Here is an 18,818-nt window from a genome sequence, read left to right on the forward strand (position 1 = left end):
TCTGTCCTTAATAGAGCTCCTCCCACTATGAGAGCATTCTCTCCATTGCTGTAGAGGAAACGAGCACGAAACAATAAACGGAGAAAGTTTATTTTGAAAGGCATCCACGCATACATCACACCAAGTGCTGTCAGCTAATTAAAAAAAAAACAAAGTATCTTATTGTGTCCTTGCAGACGGATGACACTTAGCTAAATGCTATTTCCAGAGCAGTGTTTCTTTTGATTCAAGCGTGCTTGACAACTCCAATTTCCACTCTGCCTTTATCGCTACGTATAGAAAGCGGCTACTCACCAAAGATCTTCACCAGAAGGGGCAGGCAGCTGATCTGGCCCCAAGAGGGGGTGGCAATGCAAAGCTGGCACCAGCAGCCCTGTCTCCATTCAAGCACAATGCGAGGGATCCTGTGCCTCTGTGAACAAGACAGGTTAGCTCAAGGTCTGATGAACTCGTTAGCACGGAGCACGCTGCCCTGCAGCTGCAACTTTCAGTTTCCTCCACTGAGAAAACGAAACAAAACACCCAGCCAAAAGATCAGGAACTTTGTTAAAAATATTTATTTAAAAAAATACAATTGTTTTGCATGTCTGGTTGCACATAACTATTAACATATGATTGACTTGAATAATTTGCTACAATGCTTTTTTTAAAGCCAGCTTGCATTATACAAAGCAAATCTCTCTGTCAGTTCTTACATAAAATAGTTTTCTTTAACTATTCCCACCCTATTTAAAAAAAAAAAAAAAGATTGCAATACATGGATTTTTTTTGTTTTTTTTTTTTGCACAAAAATTGAAGCAATAGAAAAGTCACCTGATTTCTCAGGAAAGACCTTCATTATGGTTGAATAAAAACTGCCAATATGCCGCCCTTTAAAAGCAGCACGAGTCACTCTGAAGTCATTACAGTGCACTTCCTCCAAAGTAAGATTTGCATCTTAGACTTTTGCCCTCCAAATCGTAGTCAAACCTGAAATGTGTTCAAAGAGCTGCATATGTACGAGAATTAAGTTGATCAGACTTCTTTTCCCAACATGGTATCAACACGCTGAAGGTCTTCCTAACATGTTACCTTGGAAGGTTAAATAAAAGCAAATTTAGTAACACTGAACAATTACTGAAAACTTTGGCTATTTATGTACTTGCATTACATACCAGCATTTCTTTTTTAAACACAATGGCATTAAGATACTCTTATTATAAGGTATTATTTTTCTGAAGTAAGACTGAGAAGCTACTCTCTCCCACCTGTAACCAGAGCACCAAAGTAAGTACAAGGTCACTGCTGTCTCCAAAATCCAGGTCTAGAATAAGTCTCCAAGGTAGGAAGCTCGCAGATGTTTGCTGTGACATAACTTTGCCTCTGGACTTGGCACTAGACACGTGTATGAAATGCAGTTCTGTTCTGGAAAGAGTAACTGAAAACGTCATCTGCCGACTTCGGATCATTTTTACCACTGATGTTTCTACTGAATTACAGGAAAGTAAAAGAGAATCCGCTTCAGAGTTAAAAGAGAAAGCTGGCGCAGCTGCCTCCTCAGTCTGCTCCAAGCAGAAGAGTCAGAGCTGCTGTAGTATGAGAAATACTGCAGGCATCATCGTGCTGACCTACAAAGAGCCCACACTACCCTAACAAAAAAATAATAATAATAATAATAAAAAAAATCACTTGAAGGGTAGCACTAAAGGCATCAGAAAAAAAAAAACAAACACTTTCCAAAACAGATGTGCACTTGAAAAAGAAACAGAACAACAACTGCCAGACGTCACCACCGCTGATTTGGTTGCTTCAGTTCTCTCCAGTTCAGCCGATGCTTTCCCCCCCTGGCTCTGGCTGAGCCATGGGCAGGAAGCTGCAAGGAGCAGATCCTCAGCTGCTGCAATTCAGAGCAGCCCTGCAGCAGCCGAGGGACCCTTCCTGCTTCACAAGCACACAAGTGCTGTCTGCCATCAGCGTGCTCCGTGTTCTCAGCAGTCCCAAGACAAAGTCCCGTGCTGGCTGCCTCCCCTGCCCAGTCACTGCAGCCTCAGATTGATCCCAGCTGCCCTAACGTGCCTTAGAGGAGACAACCACTATCTTTACTATACGTGTCACGTGGACCTCCCTATTTATCCCATCTCTATTATTAAGAATACACTTCTCAGCTCTAAAAACAGAGGGGTTGGGGGAGATAAGCATTAAATGTGCTACTGTACTTATCACAAAACACTGTGACGTACATAAGGCCATCTGGTAACACTGCAACAGAATACAAACAAGATTTTCAAAGGGAGTCTTAGAATACATTTTTTTTTTTCTTTTAAAACTACAATGAATAATCTCAACCCTGTTCACGGAGAATTAACGTTAAAACTAGTACATCATTATATATAAAACTCTGTGCAACTGAACAACGGCAGAACAAAAAGTCAACACCATTCTCTAAAGCAGTTCCAAAGCCTGAAGAGTTAAGACATGCTAGCCGAAAAAAACCCACAACACATCTCCAGGAGCCCAGAGCACACCCAGCTATTGTAACCCCGGCACACAGCACACACCAGGACCCATGCAGAGGCCATCCTCACAGCCTTCCTGTGTTGGAGGAAATAATGAAAGGATAAAGAAAAAAAAAAAAGCAATGAAAAAACAGCTTCCAGTTATGAGTACAGCGCTGCTGCACGTGCTGCTCGAGGACGTGGGCTCCAAGCAGTGCTTCCCACCCTCCCTGCACTGCTTGCAGCTCGTCCTGCATCTCCGTTACAAGAGCCCTGTTTTCCAAATGCTGACAGTGACCCCTGCTCCAACCCCACTTTGAGATGAAAACCTTCTGCAACCCGTGGTCTCAACAGAGAAACGTTTTAGGAAGAGGGAAAAAAAAAACAAGTCCCAGCTTTTGTTCCGTGCACATATCATTCAAAGATCCATTTAAGACACTTCTTTTTTTTAAAGGAAGATGTAGCATACAACCACGTCAAAGATGCATTTGAAAAACAACCTTTGGCAATCACGAGCCCACACTGTGGAACAACAGATTTGAGTGCTTGCAAGGAAGAAAGACAAGCCCCCAGAAGCCTCAACAGCACGTGCAAAATGTTTTAAAGTGGCAGCTGCAGCGTGCAGCATTTGCTCTGAGTGTGCACTGCAAGTGCCCTCTGTACAAACCTGCAAGCCAGGCTGCACAATGAGCACACGTCCCCTGGCAGTGGATAGCTGTGCACGTGTATGTTTGTGTATGGAGAGCTGTTCAGCCTCAGTGGAGCAATGCATAGAGGAAACAAGCCTTCAGCTGTACAAGTATGCTTTTTTAATTAGATGCCTGGAACAGCTCTGCAATTAAGGACTTCTACGACATTCTTTGGAAGGGGAGGGGAAATGAAAATCCATTCTAATCAGTCCTACTGTTTTCCGTAGAATAGTTTATATGAATCTGATGTCTTGCTGTCTGGAAAGGGAAATGCACCAGCGTGCACGTCCAAGCAGAAACACGAGGCCCTGCCCAGCTTTCTTATCGTGCAGGTCAATTTTAGGGGGAAAAAGAAAAAACAAACCAAACCAAGGATGGTTGCAGTCAGTCAAGCTGCATCCTCCAAAAAGAATCAACTTCCTGCACTGAACGTATCCTCCCTTATTTCCTTTGTTCTTTGGACAAATCCAGAATGACATTCCTCAGTTCTAGATCTACCAGAGACCCAAACCCAGCATCCCATCCTTCTGCTTCAGGGGGCACCAGGACAGCCAGGAAGCAGAAGGTCCAATGGTGATGCACAACACAGACAGCACGAACACGGCAGCGCTGCCGTCAGTGCAGCTCCTACCTTGCATCCTTAGGACTCAAAGCAGGCCACACAGAAAAGATTAGGTTCTGTTTGCAGAAATATTTCCCTCTTTGGAACCTGCTTTTACAAAGGGCTCCTGCGGAACTCCGTACTCTTTGCTCGCACTAATGGAACGCCGCGTCTGCAGATGTCAATCCAGGAAAAAGCCTTTTGCAGCGATAGCCCTGAAGAGCTGTGTACAACCACTGTCACCACGTTTTTATCTTTTAATCTTCATCTGACAGCCCCTGATTTCAGCAGATGGACTCTAGCACGGCACACATTAACCGCCGCTCAACTGGATGGCGGCCGCCAAAGGCTTCCACGTTTAAGCAGATTTGCTAACACTGCTCAGACTGAACAGCAGCCATTGCCAATTACTGTTTGATTAAGCTCGCATCAAACCACAGAAATTCCTGTTTAGACAAGACCTACCACCCCTCATTAAAGCACCCCGAGTCGCTTCTTAAGCAACGTGATTGCAATTTGAATGGGTTTTCAACTCAGGCTGCTGTGATTAAATCCTGTGGGGCTCGGGCTGCCTGCTTGCAATGCCATGCTCCAAAAGCAGCCAGACAAAATCCACTGTCCATACCCAGGACCAGAAGCTAGATCTATTTCCTACAGGGGGAGAACTAAGGAACAAGAGAGAACAAAATGGTTACGGACACCCAGAACTCACACATGGAGTTTCAAAGCATCTCTCCATTTTGACGACGTTCCTGAACTACTGATGTAGTTTATTTCATAGCTGACCATACCAAGATAGCCTCTTGATACAACACTGAGATGTGTCTTGTAAACAAACACGCGTCCAAAAGTGGTAAAATATGAGTACATACAAAAAAAAAAAAAAGCTATAAAACAGGAACAAAAAGTAACTAAAAGATCCACCAGTAAAGCACGGGTAGCCAGGAGACTGTCAGTTCTGTGGGTTCCAAACTCAGCACTGGGAAAATTCTGCAGAAGTGGAGCACAACTCTGCACCCCAAGCTTCCCTTGGAGCTGCCTGGATGTGCCAGGCCAGCTCTGCCACCCGGGCCCAAGCTGCTGAAATTCTTGCACCGAAACTGAAGTTTGGGGGAACCTGACGTTACGCAGTGACTACACTTTGAAGAGCTTTGTGATGGAAGGTATGCACGTAAGCAGCCCTCACCGTGGTTAAAATGAACACTATAAAAAAAAACAACCAAGAATCTATCTGCTAGATATCCGAGATCTGAAAACCTGTCAGAGGGAGAAATTACCCCAAACAAACTACTGAACAGCCAAAGCCTTCCCTGTGACAATGCACACTCCTTTCCAGCAAGGAATGCGGGGATACTGAAGTCTTAGGACACTCTTGAGGGAACACAATGAACTCCCAAATTGGAGGGATTGCATCACTTCCTGACCTGCTGCAGAATGCAACCTGAGCGTGCCAAAGGCAGTGCATAGGAAATACATTCAGCTGTCACTGCTGAAGACCAATGTCTGAAGCAAGGTTCTGGAATTCCACTCTGTTAAGGAGAAAGCGTTGCTTTCTCCCACCGCCCTCACCGCTAGGATCACATCTCTGAAAACAGGAAGATGGAACAGGGATTGTTCTGTCACTGTAGGGTGTTATCAGCACAGTTCTGCTTTCCTCGGATTGTCTCTGCTCGCAGCACGTGTTGCTGGTGGCATCCTGATGGTTCAGGTCCTCCAAAAAGACAGACATAGCACAGACAGCAGCAGCAGCGCAAGCTTTGCAGCTCTGCAGTACTATTATACAGCAGCAATGACATTTAAAAAGAGATTTCCAGAAGCAAGACAGATGTTCAGCTTCCATGCTCATCCAGTCTAATTCTACCACCATCTATGAATTAACCAATGCAAATACTATCAAAGCATTCAACAATACCACGGTTACTTCAGCAACATGAACTGCAGTGTAACAAAACGTTTCTGTAATGCTGCACTATTTTTTAAACCAACATGGTACTATATCCATATTACAAACTGCTAATGTGATAATTAAAGAAGAGCCTATACTAACCTCACCTTCCCTACACTAAAAACAAGTTGCAATGAGCTGCAAACTGCTCCTGAAGTGAGCCAGCAGAGTACCAGCAAGTCACATCACTGAGCTCCAAGGAATGTGATCCAAAAAAGCTGGCAGTTCTATGCTTATTAATAAACGTCTGCTTAATGAGGCAGCATATATACAAGACAGTATTATCTTAAGTGACCTGAAGTGGGGAAAACGTGAGCAAGCCTCTCTCCCACCTCCCCGTGCCCAGCCTTACAGTTTGCTTTCCCAACTGCCTCCTGAGATTACAACCCCATAGGGGGCTCCTGTTTTCCAAGGCAGGTGCCTAAGCACAAGCCACGATCTTCTCACCTCACCCGTCAGGAAGCTGGACACTGCCAGGCTGAAATACAGAGGGGCTGCACTTTCACAGCAGCTTTCTCTAAGCGGGTATTCCTGAAGGTGAGCGTGCATCTCACAGCTGTGGCAGTGCAATCTGCTGCTGCAGCGACTCGGAGAGCAGCGTGAAACTAGGCCAAGCAAAACTGACAAGCTCTATTAGTTAGCATTTGGTTCTCTTGCATATCTATGCTGAAAGTGATACAGCTTACAAAAAAAATTAAGTGCATGTGTGCACATACACGACTTTTTTTTTTTTTTTTTTTTTTTAAACTAAAACTTGGCTTTTCTCCATAGGGGACAAGGAAAAGGAAGCAATTAAATTGCAAGTCTTTAGTGCTCATTAGTTATTTTTAAACTCTAATCCTAGTCTGCAATGTCGCTCTCAAATCCACACACACAGTGGGCATAAAATTGGCCAACCTAAAACAACCATTAAAAGTGCTGCTATTTATATATAGCTATATATATTTTCTAGAGCAAACTCATAAGCTATCATGCAAACCAGAAAATTCCACATGCCTGCTCTTAATTTTATGATCCGCAGGTTTCTCTCTGCGTTTTAAAAAGAAAAAGTCAATATTGCACATTGTCATTTTAAGAGCCACCGGCACAGGAACTTTATCCTGTATCTGCTGATGTCTAAATGCAAAGCAGAATCGTGCCTCCAATGAAACCCAACAGGAAGACGGTTCGCTCCACGAGCTCACTCCCTGCTACCTGCACCTGAATAGGCATTCTCTTTTCTCCCACTTGGCAGAGGACTTTCTGGATGAGCAATGCCCAAAAAGCAACCCCGTTACACCCGCTCATGCCTAGGGTGCTGTATCAGAAACGTACAAAGCGGTCGATACATCTCAATGCTCGAGTATATAGAGAACATCACTGCAGTAAATGAAGTCCTGGGTACTGTCATAGGTACGCTTTAAAGTGAATTCAGTCTGCAAAAGTGGCAAAAGGAAAACTCTGGTAAGCCTGAGCTCACCGTTTCTCCATCAAACAGGTGCGCTATGCAAGAAGCACACTGCCAGCTCCTCGTGCTGTGAAGGGACAACCTTCCCCTGCTCATTAAAACTCCACAGCCAGCCAGCGGGGATACCAAAGGAAGGAGACGGCCTCCATCTGTTTTTCTAGCAGGTATTTTATGAAGATTATCTTGCGTCACTCAGCTCAACGTGAGTGGCACACAGAAGTTGCTGCCTGACAGCAGATGCCCCAAGTGGAAGGGCACGCAGCGCCAGCGGAGCGAGACATCCAAGCTCTGCGGGCAAGTCCCTCTTCTTCCACTCCTCCCTTCTCTTACAAGGCCTCCTGAGGTTTGGAAATCTAATTAAAAATTTCATCAGCGTTTCGAATGGCTCTGGAAACTCACCTTGCATTAATTCACACACACGTGGCCACCAAGGAAAGAAAAGCGAGTGCAAATGTACAGCGAGGTGGATACGCCGTGGTACCTCCCTCAACTAGCTGCACACATCGAGCCCATCTTTTTCAGGGTCTGAGTGCTTCCTCCAATTAAAAAAAGCAATAGATTGAAAGCCAAACTTGAGAGAAGAGCTGGGAAAAGCTTCTCTGCTTCCAAGTGTGGGATAAGAGCGGTAACAACGCTCAGACATCAGTGCTCTCACCCACTGCTTGGGGCTGAAAACGGAGCATCAGGCAGCAACCTCGTGTCACAGATAAACCCTCAGCACCTCATGTAAAAATCCACCACCCTGCTCATCTTCTAGCAGTGAGATTACAGGTCTCTGGCACAAGAAATGTTTGGACTTCAGCATTTGAACTTTCTGAGAACTGAAAAGAACTCATCCCACCACTCGTCTGCCTCCAGGCCGTGCCCCCTCACTGAAGCTCGGAAGCCGTGAGGCCGGGCTGTCTGCACGCAGTGCCATTGAGAAACTGTCCACATCTCAGTAACACAACCATCGAGTACGCCTTGAAACACTTCCACCTGCAAAGAGACAAGATGTTTTTACAGCAGGTAAGATGAGGGCTGTTTTGCTGCTGCAGAAGTTACCAGGCCCCAAGGCAAAGCTGAGTGCACACACACTCCTTTCCCAAGCATTTCCTGGAATGCCAGCTTCGATCGTGATTAAATTTCTTCTTGCCAAGCACAGGAAGCAGAAGAACAGAGGTTTTCCAAGAGTCACAGAGAAAAGACTTCTCTGATGCTATTTACTGCAAACAGTGCAGACTCAGTTACTGCAACACCAATTGAAACTCCCTTTAACCATAGTGAAGTCTTCCAACCAAGGAGGGAAGAGAAGAGACCGGAGCTTCAGCTCCTATTAAGGCATTTGCATAAACATTACCAATCTGGGTCTTCAAAAAACAGGAATTTTGCAAAAAAAGGCATTTTTATCTGGGAATGGCAAAAACTATGACTGTTGATCATCTCTGTGGAATTATAAATTGCTCTTTTAAAAAACATGGTTAAATATAAGTGTCATCTCTTTTCCTTGCTTGCCAATATGTCCTTCCCATGAGTTCATGTGCTATGTCTTCTGCAGATCAGGGGAAAATGGGCCAGGGGTAGAGGGTCCATCCAGTCCAGACAGCGTGAATGGGCCGTGACTGTTCAGCACTGATGGAAACTAAGAGACAAAACAAAAACGATTGAGAAAGGGCACTTTAATTCAACCTTCCTCTCTAACTGTGCATAAAGAAGCTCCCCAGGAAACAAACAACAACAAAAAAACCTTTCAAAGAACCTTCCTGTCTTCCCCTGAGTAATTACTTTTTAAATGCCACCACACCACAGACTGTGTAACTCCAGCTATTACAACCAGTGTCACCAGAGGGACACAGCCTGCAGCCTCTGCGCTGAGCACTGCCTGTGTCCTAAACTAGTGACACCACAAGAAAATGACTTCATGCAGGTTGCTGAGAAACAATGTACCGCGTTGTTCTTCAATTAACTACCAGCTGTTTGCAGAGAAAAGGGTACTGGGTACAAAAAACCCCCGGAATTAAAGGAAACTTTTTAGAACTTTAAACTTGGAAAGACTGAGCGATCGAAGCACGACGTATTTCATGACATATCATGAAATGCCTACTACTTAACTGCTTTGACTTATTAAGCAGTAAATATCACTGCCTAAACTTGGCATTGGATTCTTGGGCTAACAGATCCCTACAGGTCTTCTGAGGAAAGCACGGAGAAACATGGCTCAGAGGGAGAGACTGGCTACACTTGCTGGAACTTACCTGAAAGAGCGTATTAGCACCTTGCAACCTTGCAGGACTGAGAGGAGCAACCGGGCTGAGGGTACTCCAGAAATGAATACTGGAGAGCAAGGGACTTGGGGTCAGCAAGATGGGAGTCTGCAAAACACACAAAGACAGTCAGCTGTGTGCAAGCTGCACTCGGAGTCACGCATCGCATACGTCAATCTGGCCGCAGTAATCCAGCTCGTCCAGCTGCGGAGGGCTGGATCCCATTTTAGGAACTCCCATTCCCTCCTTCTGCCTCCTCCCACCTCCTCCTCTTCCCTTCAAACCCCACAACAGCAGCAGCAGCCGTCAGTTCTCCCTCCCCTTTCTCAGCAATTGGCCCTCTTCTCCCAGCAGCTGCCAAATCCTGCTGTAACCTACAGCAAATTGCCTCCTCCTGCAATTCATATACAGCACCTGCAAGTGACTTTGAAGAACTCAGCCTATGAATTTAAAATGAGCAGACAGTGGGCACACACACGGTCTGAGCCACACAAAAGAAATGCACACCCAGCTCCTGAATGCTCTGGATGTTCCAGGTTTACCAGCCAAAGCCTTTGAAGGCTGCCAAAAGAGCAACTGCACTTGATTTTTTCTCCTGTCTTCAGCCATTTCCATTTTCTATCAGCAGTTTCCCTGCAGTTTCACTCCAACTCCAATTTATTACAGGAAGGAGATTCAATGTATACAGAACAATATAACAGCATAGTTGGATTCAGTTCTCTTCCAAATTTTCCATGAGGAATGAAAGCTTTCCTTTCCCACGCACTGAGAACAACCAAATTAAGCAGCCATTGTTATCACCGCATTAAGTCCCATTATTCTGCTTTTAACGGCTACTAAGTCAAGTGGAAGAACGCTGCTAAACACACACCTCAGCAGCTACCTGCGTTTAAAGGGCTTTCAGCATCAACCTGAAGGATTTCAGAATGGGCCTGAAGTGCTTCTGAAATAACTCAGTGTCACTCTGGAAAACTTACAAGGGATCCTTACAGCGTTGGTTTGGTTCCAGTGCCCTCCCTTACCGCCTTGCACTGTAACACAAGTGCTGCTGTTACTTGAAAAAAAAGAAAAAGGAGGTGGGCGAATTGGGTTACCTGGGAGAAAAGTGCTGGAGTAAGAGAAGCAGTGGGGAGGGAAGGGCTCAGTATCCCCAATGGACTTGGATCGCTGCCTGTAATGACGAGAGTAGGAGCCAACTCCAGCCCTTTGGGTTTTTTAGATCTGGAGAGATGATTGGCAAATTCCTTCTCCAGCACAGATGAATCCTGCTCTTTGGGCTCTGGGGATTGATGCTGAAGGCTCTGAGCCTGCTCCAGCTGCTGAGAAGCCACTGATTCTATGTCCGTGTCAATGTCCAGGTCAGGATTAGAACTCAGGGGCGGCGATGGGGGTGTGGAAGGAACTTGCAGAACGGGAGAAACCGAGGACACAGGTGGAGTTGGGGTAAAGCTGGTGGTCAAGTTTGGCAAAGGTGCTGGAGCTTCAGGGATCGTTAACTTGGGGAGAACAAGGGTCTCCAAGGTCTGCAGAGTTTCTTCGGATCCCATGGGAAGGGAGGATGCAGCCGAGGTGGCAGAAGCAGTGGAAGTAGCAGAGACCGTTGAAGTGGTAGCGACCAGGGGGACGGGTGAAGGCTTTTTGGAGGGCATGGTGACAAACTTGATGACAGACGGCGTCGGATCCTGAGCAGGTTTCTTCTCCGTCAGTTTCTCAGCTGGATTCTCAATCTTGATGGACCTGAAGAGTTTGACATTGGAAGAGTTCAGGGAGTTCAGCGTAAAAGAGGAGTACAGGCCTGAGTGGATGTAGTCGTTGCGGCTGGAGGATTTAGCACACGACTGAGACTTCTCCTTCCCGCAGTTCTCCACGTCCTTTGGGGCACTGCTGACCTCTGCAAAGCCGGGCAGCTCGGGGTCTCCTTCGATCCGGCCCACGACAAGAGGATCCATCTTTAAAATCTCCGGATAAGAAACAAACTTGTACACAAACTTCTTACCATTCACTTTTTTAATGATATTCTGTGGGTGAGAAGATAGGTAATTTTTAGCCCTTCTTTAGATTCATTTTCCTGCTACAAACTCTGCCTAAAATAGGCTAAGGAACGAAATAGTCTGTCATCTTTCAAGAGAAATTCTTTCTTTTTTCCCTTTTCTTTCAAACACACTGCATCCTTGCTATTTAGTTATCCTGCCGAAGTATCATTTCCAGAGCTCACAGACAGAACAGGTGAGCCTAACCTGACCTCAAATGCACCCACAGCAACCCTAAGACAGCAGAGCAATTCTGTTCCAAATATTTAAGGAGATCCACCAGGAAACAAAGATACCACCACCAAAGTTAAGATCGCTGACCCGGGCGCTGCAAGCGAAATCTAAGAGGAGGAGATACAAAATTCAGGCTTACAAGGTTTGCAGAATTGATGCCTATCGGATTAAATCAAACCACCCTTACTCTTAATGATATGATAAAAAGAAAAAATAATATGATAAAAGAAAGCAGCTATCTCAATATCGCAAACTTTGTCAAACTTGCTTAGTTCCTAACCAAAATGCCACGTGCAATTTGGGCCACAGAAGATGCTTATTTATTGCAGTTATTATTACTGAGACCTCTCGGTATGAAGTCAGATTAAGGAAATTATGCTGCCCTGTATTAAACTCCAAGCATCACACTGCACCCCACAAACTGTCAGCTTCCTCAGAAACTGGTTTTTTTTTTAATCCCATACACCCACACAGCACCAGCTGTGGGATAAATGGCCTACTGGACGGTTATGGAAATGAAGGTAACAATCCCACACTGTGGTGTTAGTTCAGCTTTGTGACATTACTCATGTGTTCTTCCAAGTTCTTTGAAGACATCAGCTACAGAAGGGAAGCACCTCACTCTGCTGGACTGAACTCAGTCTCCTCATTAGAGGTGCATTTCCAAACACAAGGATGAAAACAAAAAAAGGCTCTAAGCTGCCATGCTATTTTGATAGCCCCTTCAAAGAGATAATGACAGAAAAGGTTTTGAGGTGGTTGGAGAGGGGCTGGAAAGGAGAATACCACTCACAGGAAGATTCAAAATGGCAAAGACATTAATTAAAGAGCGTAACGTTTTGCAATCCAGAACCTTGTAAAATAACCAGTGGGGAGGAAGCAGGCGTGAGGATGAACAAAAGGGAACACAAAAACCTCCGTACACCAATCAGTGCACCTCACTTCACTCCTGGAGACAGGAGTGACACCCATCCCCTTGAAGAGAATGAAAAAGGAAACAAAGCTCATTAGGCAGAAGCTGGTAAGATGGATAAGGATTTCAGGTGGATTTATGGACTTTGTTACCTTCACATAATAGTATCTGAGAGCACGGCTGAGTTTATCATAGTTCATGCTGGGCTTGTTCTTGCGGATTCCCCAGAGTCTGGCCACCTCCTCTGCCTGCTGCAGTTTGAACTCCCCGTCATTGGAGGTCCAACAGATGATATTCTTGTTCTGAGGCTCCTTCAGGAGTTGGAGGAGGAACTGCCACAGGGTGATAGCACTGTCCATAGCAGTAAGCTGAAATACAGAAAGGCAGAAAAAGGGCAGCGGATTAGGAACGGTGCATCTTCTGCGTCTCCCTAGAAGGAGGGTGAGGGCACAGAGATGTTATTTCCAAAGGCAGCAAGAGTAAAAATTATTAGTCACCAGTCGTGAAAGATGTTCCCTGCAGAACAGGGAGGCTGAGAGCCAACTGCTATCGTCTCCTCCCACATGTCAGTCCTTTTCACATGGGTTATATTTAGCCTCATTTAACTAAATCAGGTCATTTTGGGTAAGTTGCAATGAGTCATTATCCAAAAAAAAAAAAAACAAAAAGAAAACCACCCCAATTCTAAGCTGTTCCACGTTCACCCATTCTGACTTGCACCGAGGAACGGCTCAGGTGCACCCAGGTAAAATCCAACCACCCCCTCACCTCCTCCCTTCCCACCCACCCACCTGCAGCCTCCTCCTTCAGCTGCCTGAAGATGTCACTGTAAAGAACAACCCGGTTTGCCTTCCCTTGGTATTCCTACCGTCCCTCTCAACCTACCCCCAGTCTCCTCTATCATCTCCTTTCCTTTGCAAATTCCATCCCTAAGAAATTAAGCAAAAAAAAAAAGTAAATACAATTTCCAACGTTGCCTTGGCTTCTCTCTTATCTTTTCTCACACACATCATTTTTTAAGGCTGAGGTCTTTCAGGACCAGTGTCACGCCAGCGTGGGGATGTCCAGAGACACCAGTGCAGACAGGGAGGTCATTCCCTGACTCCATCTGCCTCCATGTAATGGTACTTCCACCAAGGTTATTGAGCATAACACCAATAATCCTGTCCGTACACAGGAATTATAAGCTACGCTGTGAATTAAAACAGATAAAATTACATGAATGCACTATCCCATATGGATTCTCTTCCTCTAGAACAAATGGCTTCTCTCCATGCAGCTTAAACTTCTTCCAGTGTAACAAAAACAAACACGGCCGCTCTGGAATAGGAGCCATCCCATGGAACTGTGCTGGCAGCATTCTGATGCATGCCCTGCTACATTCCCCCCCGCCCCAACCCCTGATAAAGGCTGACCTAAACAGCACAGGGCTCCTGTCCGGGTGAGTGCAGCCCTGGACACCGAGTGCTGTTGGCAGGAGGAGGCTCTGCAGGCTCACAGAGCGTGGCCCCAGCAAGCAGGACTCGTGCCCGTGTTGTTGAGGTCCACGCACACACAGGGCTAAGTTTGAGATCCAGGCAGGACTGCCAGTTCGTCCTCGTTACCAAAGCCTTTATTCCAATCTCGTTACTGCCCAGCACTTAGCCAGCCCTAAATAAGGAAGAGAACAGTCTACATGTCAGAGCCTCAGAATCCAGTCAGCCCTGAAAAAGGATTACTGCTGACAGTTCACGCAGGACGACGCATTCCTATTTAAATCAGGTGCCCCTGGGGCAGGTATTCTTTTGGGCAGAGCTCATGGCATTGAACCTCTTTTCACAAATACCTGCCTGATGGCACACGGACATGACTACGCAGCGATGTTACATTGATCAACTCGAGTTAAATTGCTGCAATTACAGCGAGCAATCTCAAAATGAAGGACACCCACACCACCGAGTTATGCTGGCCTAAGGTGCTTTCCTCGTTAATTACCGACGCATACAGCTCTGCGCTTGCCCAAATTAATTGCTGAGCACTCTAAGAAAACACGAGCAGCCCAGGGAGCTCGCTGGGGGCAGCACGGAGCTCTGGGGCAGGGAACAGAGTTAAAGCCCTCCCAGCTCTCAGCCGTGCACTCCCCTTTTTACCAATGCCATTTCCTACCTGCCGCACCGCGGAGCATCACCAGCACAGCCCCATTATCCTGTCAGGATGATGCACACGCACGGGGCGTCGTGTAGACATAAGGACTTGATTCTACCATTCTACAGAGCTGTCAAGAGCCGTCAACGGAGAAAGAGAAAGGAAAATGAAGTTGAGTGATGATTCCCACGCTACGCTGAGCTGCAGCAGCTTCCAAGCCCACAAGCGGCACTGCACCAAGCAGCGCGGAGCGATGCAAGGGGAGGTAATCACACAGAAATTAGATTAGCAGCAGAATCTCAGGGCGGCAAAGGGTTGTTCCCCCCCCCCCCCCCCCTCCTAAAAACCTGGGAAGATTGCATCCCCAACTGGAAACGCCGTATCGTTTCAGTGGTGTGCTTCCCCTTAGCAAGAAGCACCTTGCTGTCATTATCGGAATGCTCTCCAACCCCACTGCAGTCACACTGCCTGGGTTATGGCTTGAGCGGAGCTGAGATGCACAGAGCACACAGAACCGTGTGTGTACTGCTGCCTGGATGGAACCAAATGACAGATGTCTTAAAAGCCACCCTCCCGAGCCACGTGCCACGTTGTTCTGAGCAGCACGGAGCAGAACAACACCAGGGCTCCTCGCTGGGACGCAGGCACTGCAATCTCTGGGCACGGTGCAGCTTTGTGGCTGGAGGAATTCCCCCCCAGGGGGGCAGCCAGGACTACAGCAAAGCATCAAATGCATCCCAATACTCCCGGCGTTACAGCTTTCAGTGCTGTGTGCCATTCCTCCCATCGTTTGGAGGATTGTTTCACCAAGGATGCAGCGTGGAATCGCTCACGGATGGGTTACGCTGCAGATGAGAAGAACGAATGCCCCTCTTCATTCGTCATTTATTGCACACACCTACACAGGAAACAACGGAGCGACACCTCAATGTCAGCTGGGAGCTTGTCCTGATTAGATACAAGGGAAATAATAACCCTGCAATAAGGGTAAAGCAATGGCCTGCAGGTACACCCTGCCCCTTCGGAGTCCTGGAGCAACTGGGAAAGAGTCACACATCCACAGGAGAACGTGGTGCTGTGAATAAAGGCACGGCGAACTGAACTTTATTCAACTTGCCTCGATGCGGCATGAGGACACATCGAAGAGCTGCTGCTTCTCCAGGAAGAAGAGGGATCAAGTAAAACCAAACCAAAGCATCACACGAGATGCAAAACCAAAAGCAGCGCCGCTCTGCGTGCGACTTCAGAAAACCCAGAGGATGCGCTCAGCATCGACTCCTCCTTCAGCAGCTGGGGCAGGAGGACGGGAACCCAGCACCCCGCTCTCACCCCGCACCCACAACAGTGAGATGCTGCTCCTCACGTGGCTCCTATGGAACACCTCAGCTTCTTCCAGATGCACGGCTCCATTGTGAAAGGCGTCAGTCTGCAGCACGGCTCCCGTCAGCAGAAGCAGCCTCCTCGTCTGATTGCTTCTTCTCTGAGATGAATGCGGCGGTAATTACACCGACAAACGGCCTTTTTGCTGAAGGTTATTTGACTCACAAGAGTCCACGGTGAAGGGAAAAGGTCTCGTGTGAAATGACAGAGAGGGAATTAGGCAGAGAGGCAGCGGTGCTGTTTATGACAACAGCCTTCCCACTTCTGCACCATTTGAGCACGGGGAAAAAAAATAGTTGCTAGAGGCAGAGGGCAGTTATACTTTGTAATGAGCATGCTAAAATAGAGCACTATTATTGTCTTGAGATCTTCTCTGACGCCTACAGATGACCCTTGAAGTGCACGGAGGAGCTGACAGCATTTGGCTGCACTTTTCTAAATACGGGCGCTGCAAAGCGGAGCTCTCTCGTGCTGCTGCGGCTCTGTTTGAGGCCTTGACAAAGGTACAAAGCCTCACGTTTACACGAGAGCCAGGACACGAGATAGGCATCTTTTCCAGCGACTTCTCATCCGTCTATGCCACAATCCGCTGCGCAATCCGTGTGATTACAGAGCCTCGGGGCTTCGCATCATTTGTGGCGGGGAGCTTGCAATTGCTGGGTGGCACAGCTTCGGAAGTGGCACGGGGCAATCTGTGCTGCGGCCAGAGATTTACTCACCGCTGCAGAACGACCTTCAGCATTCAGCCCCGATGGAGGGGGCACGCAGAGGAGCCCCAGCGAGGCAGGGCTTTATCCCCCCCCCTCACTCCCCCCCCATCTTCGAGGTCTTCTGGCACATTTCCTGCGTTTGACTCAGCCCCGAGAACAGCTCGAGTAATCCTTCGCCTCGGCATGTTTCCTTATCAGCAGCTGCAGACTGATGACTTCTGCAGATGGACTGATTACAGCAGTCAGGGCTGCAACCTCGTCAGAATCCCCCACGGAGGCAAAGCACGGTGCAAAGGAGAAGGGGAAGAAGGCTGCCCCACGCGGCGAGGACAAAGCCATCCCCTGCAGGTACTCAGCTGGCACCCACACAGCCAGCCACCCAGATGCGGCACCTCAAAGACGAACAGAGCAGCACGGAGCAGGAGCAAAGCCACCGGGTGACAGCGCCACAAAAGATGCTGCTCAAAGATTGCCAGCAACAAAACCAGCACGGCGTGTGCGTGCGCGCCAACCACAACGCGCCGACACTGCGCCAGGAGAGAGCGAAACCTCTCCGCAGGCCGCACGTGCTCCTGGTAAAAACCAATTCAAATAAAACAGCAGCACTAAGTCAGAGACGGTCCCGGGGACCTCATGGTAAGGGCGCAGTCAGACACGCAGTGGGACAGCAGGCGGGCTAACGAAGCCCTTGCACGATGACAGGAAGCTGCACTTGCTCCCCTGCTTTGCATGGGCACTCTGCACACATACAGCAAACCTGGGCTGCGACGGCTGTACTGCACCATTCCCAGGTGTGTTTAATGGCTGAAAATGGCCACGGTTGTGAGAACAGAAGGGATTTGCAGACAATAACCCCCGTGCAACGTTGTGCAACATCCCCGCACGCAGACGCGGCCTTTGATGGCTGTTCCAGGAAAACAAACAAACAAACAAACAACAAGAAAAAGCAACACCGAGCCCTGAGATTAAAGGAGATTTCTGGAGGTCACGGGCCCAACCTCTCCCTCAGACAGGGTTAACCTCAAGGGAAGATCAGGCAGCTCGCTGCCTTTGCCAAGACAATAAGTAAAAAGCCACTCTACTCCCCCCGTTCCTTTTATTGTAGTGAAGGGACAAGAGCTGTAACATCACTGATGAAATATCTAATTAAGTCGTCAGCAGCACACAATCAAGCCACGGTTTCATTAGCGCAGCACTTGAGATGTCCCATTGCCAGCAAACCTCTCACGGAACGCTTCCAAGCCCCTGCGAAAGTGATTCACCTGAACTATTCCCTCCAACACTCTATCACTTTTGATTAATTTTAGCGCGTACGAAACCCACTGTCCAAACATCAGCTTCCTCAGGGAGGGCTGGAATAGGACCCAGCCTTCCCCAGGAACGCACAGAGCGCTGTAAGGATCCCTTCACTCCTTCTTCCGTCGCTGTTTCAGTAGCTTAATACCCAAAGCCAGAAGCCCAGCGTTGCCACGTGCAAGGAATTCACCTCGAACTCCAGACCGCCGCCTCCATCCCTCCAAACACACCGACCCTCTCCCAAGGAGCGTTCCGACCGCAAGAACCAGGCAAGAATGAGAAACAAACAACGAGCAAACAACTCCAGGCTCCAACAGGTTGCAGCTCTGCCCTCGGCGCTGGCAGGAAAAGCAGCGCAGCTCCGGGGGCAGGAAGCTCTGGGAAGGAAGCGCCGGAGGATGTGCTCTCGATAAGAGCTGCTCCTCAGCTCCCCTCGCTTCATCCCTCTCCAAGTCCAGGCAGTCCTATTTACTTAAGCACCAAATGCTGAGCTCCGTTTCGCGTTCTTGGCTCAAAAAAAAAAAAAAAAAAAGAGCTGCGAGTTTATAAGAAATTAAGGCGTTGGCAAGCGCGTTGAGTTCTGGGAGCAGATGGTTGCGTTATTCTTTTATTTTATCTTTACCTCCTGTCTGAAAAATAAGGGCTTCCTAGCCTAGCTGAGCGTTTTCTGGTCTCCGCTCTCCCAGCTGCACGCTCAGGACAAATAGAACGGCAAACTTAAAAAAAAAAAAA

General features: G+C 47.5%; 1 protein-coding gene across 2 annotated transcripts in view; it reads right to left on the reverse strand.

Annotated features, from left to right (window-relative positions):
• Nucleotides 543–18,818, reverse strand: part of ELK4 (ELK4, ETS transcription factor) — a 19,870-nt gene continuing 1,594 nt past the window's right edge. The window contains exons 1-5 of one of the 2 annotated variants that reach the window (XM_021377323.1): nt 14,722–14,830; nt 12,729–12,944; nt 10,494–11,417; nt 9,391–9,507; nt 543–8,777 (exon numbers count right to left, since the gene is read on the reverse strand). In XM_021377323.1, the coding sequence (XP_021232998.1) occupies nt 8,679–8,777; nt 9,391–9,507; nt 10,494–11,417; nt 12,729–12,935 (1,347 nt within the window). In that variant the 5' untranslated portion in view covers nt 12,936–12,944; nt 14,722–14,830 and the 3' untranslated portion in view covers nt 543–8,678. Of the gene's footprint in view, nt 8,778–9,390; nt 9,508–10,493; nt 11,418–12,728; nt 12,945–14,721; nt 14,831–18,818 lie in introns of those variants that run through there. The other variant, XM_021377322.1, reaches the window with a different exon arrangement.

This window comes from Numida meleagris, chromosome 25 (assembly GCF_002078875.1).
Source record: "Numida meleagris isolate 19003 breed g44 Domestic line chromosome 25, NumMel1.0, whole genome shotgun sequence".
NCBI lineage: Eukaryota > Metazoa > Chordata > Aves > Galliformes > Numididae > Numida > Numida meleagris.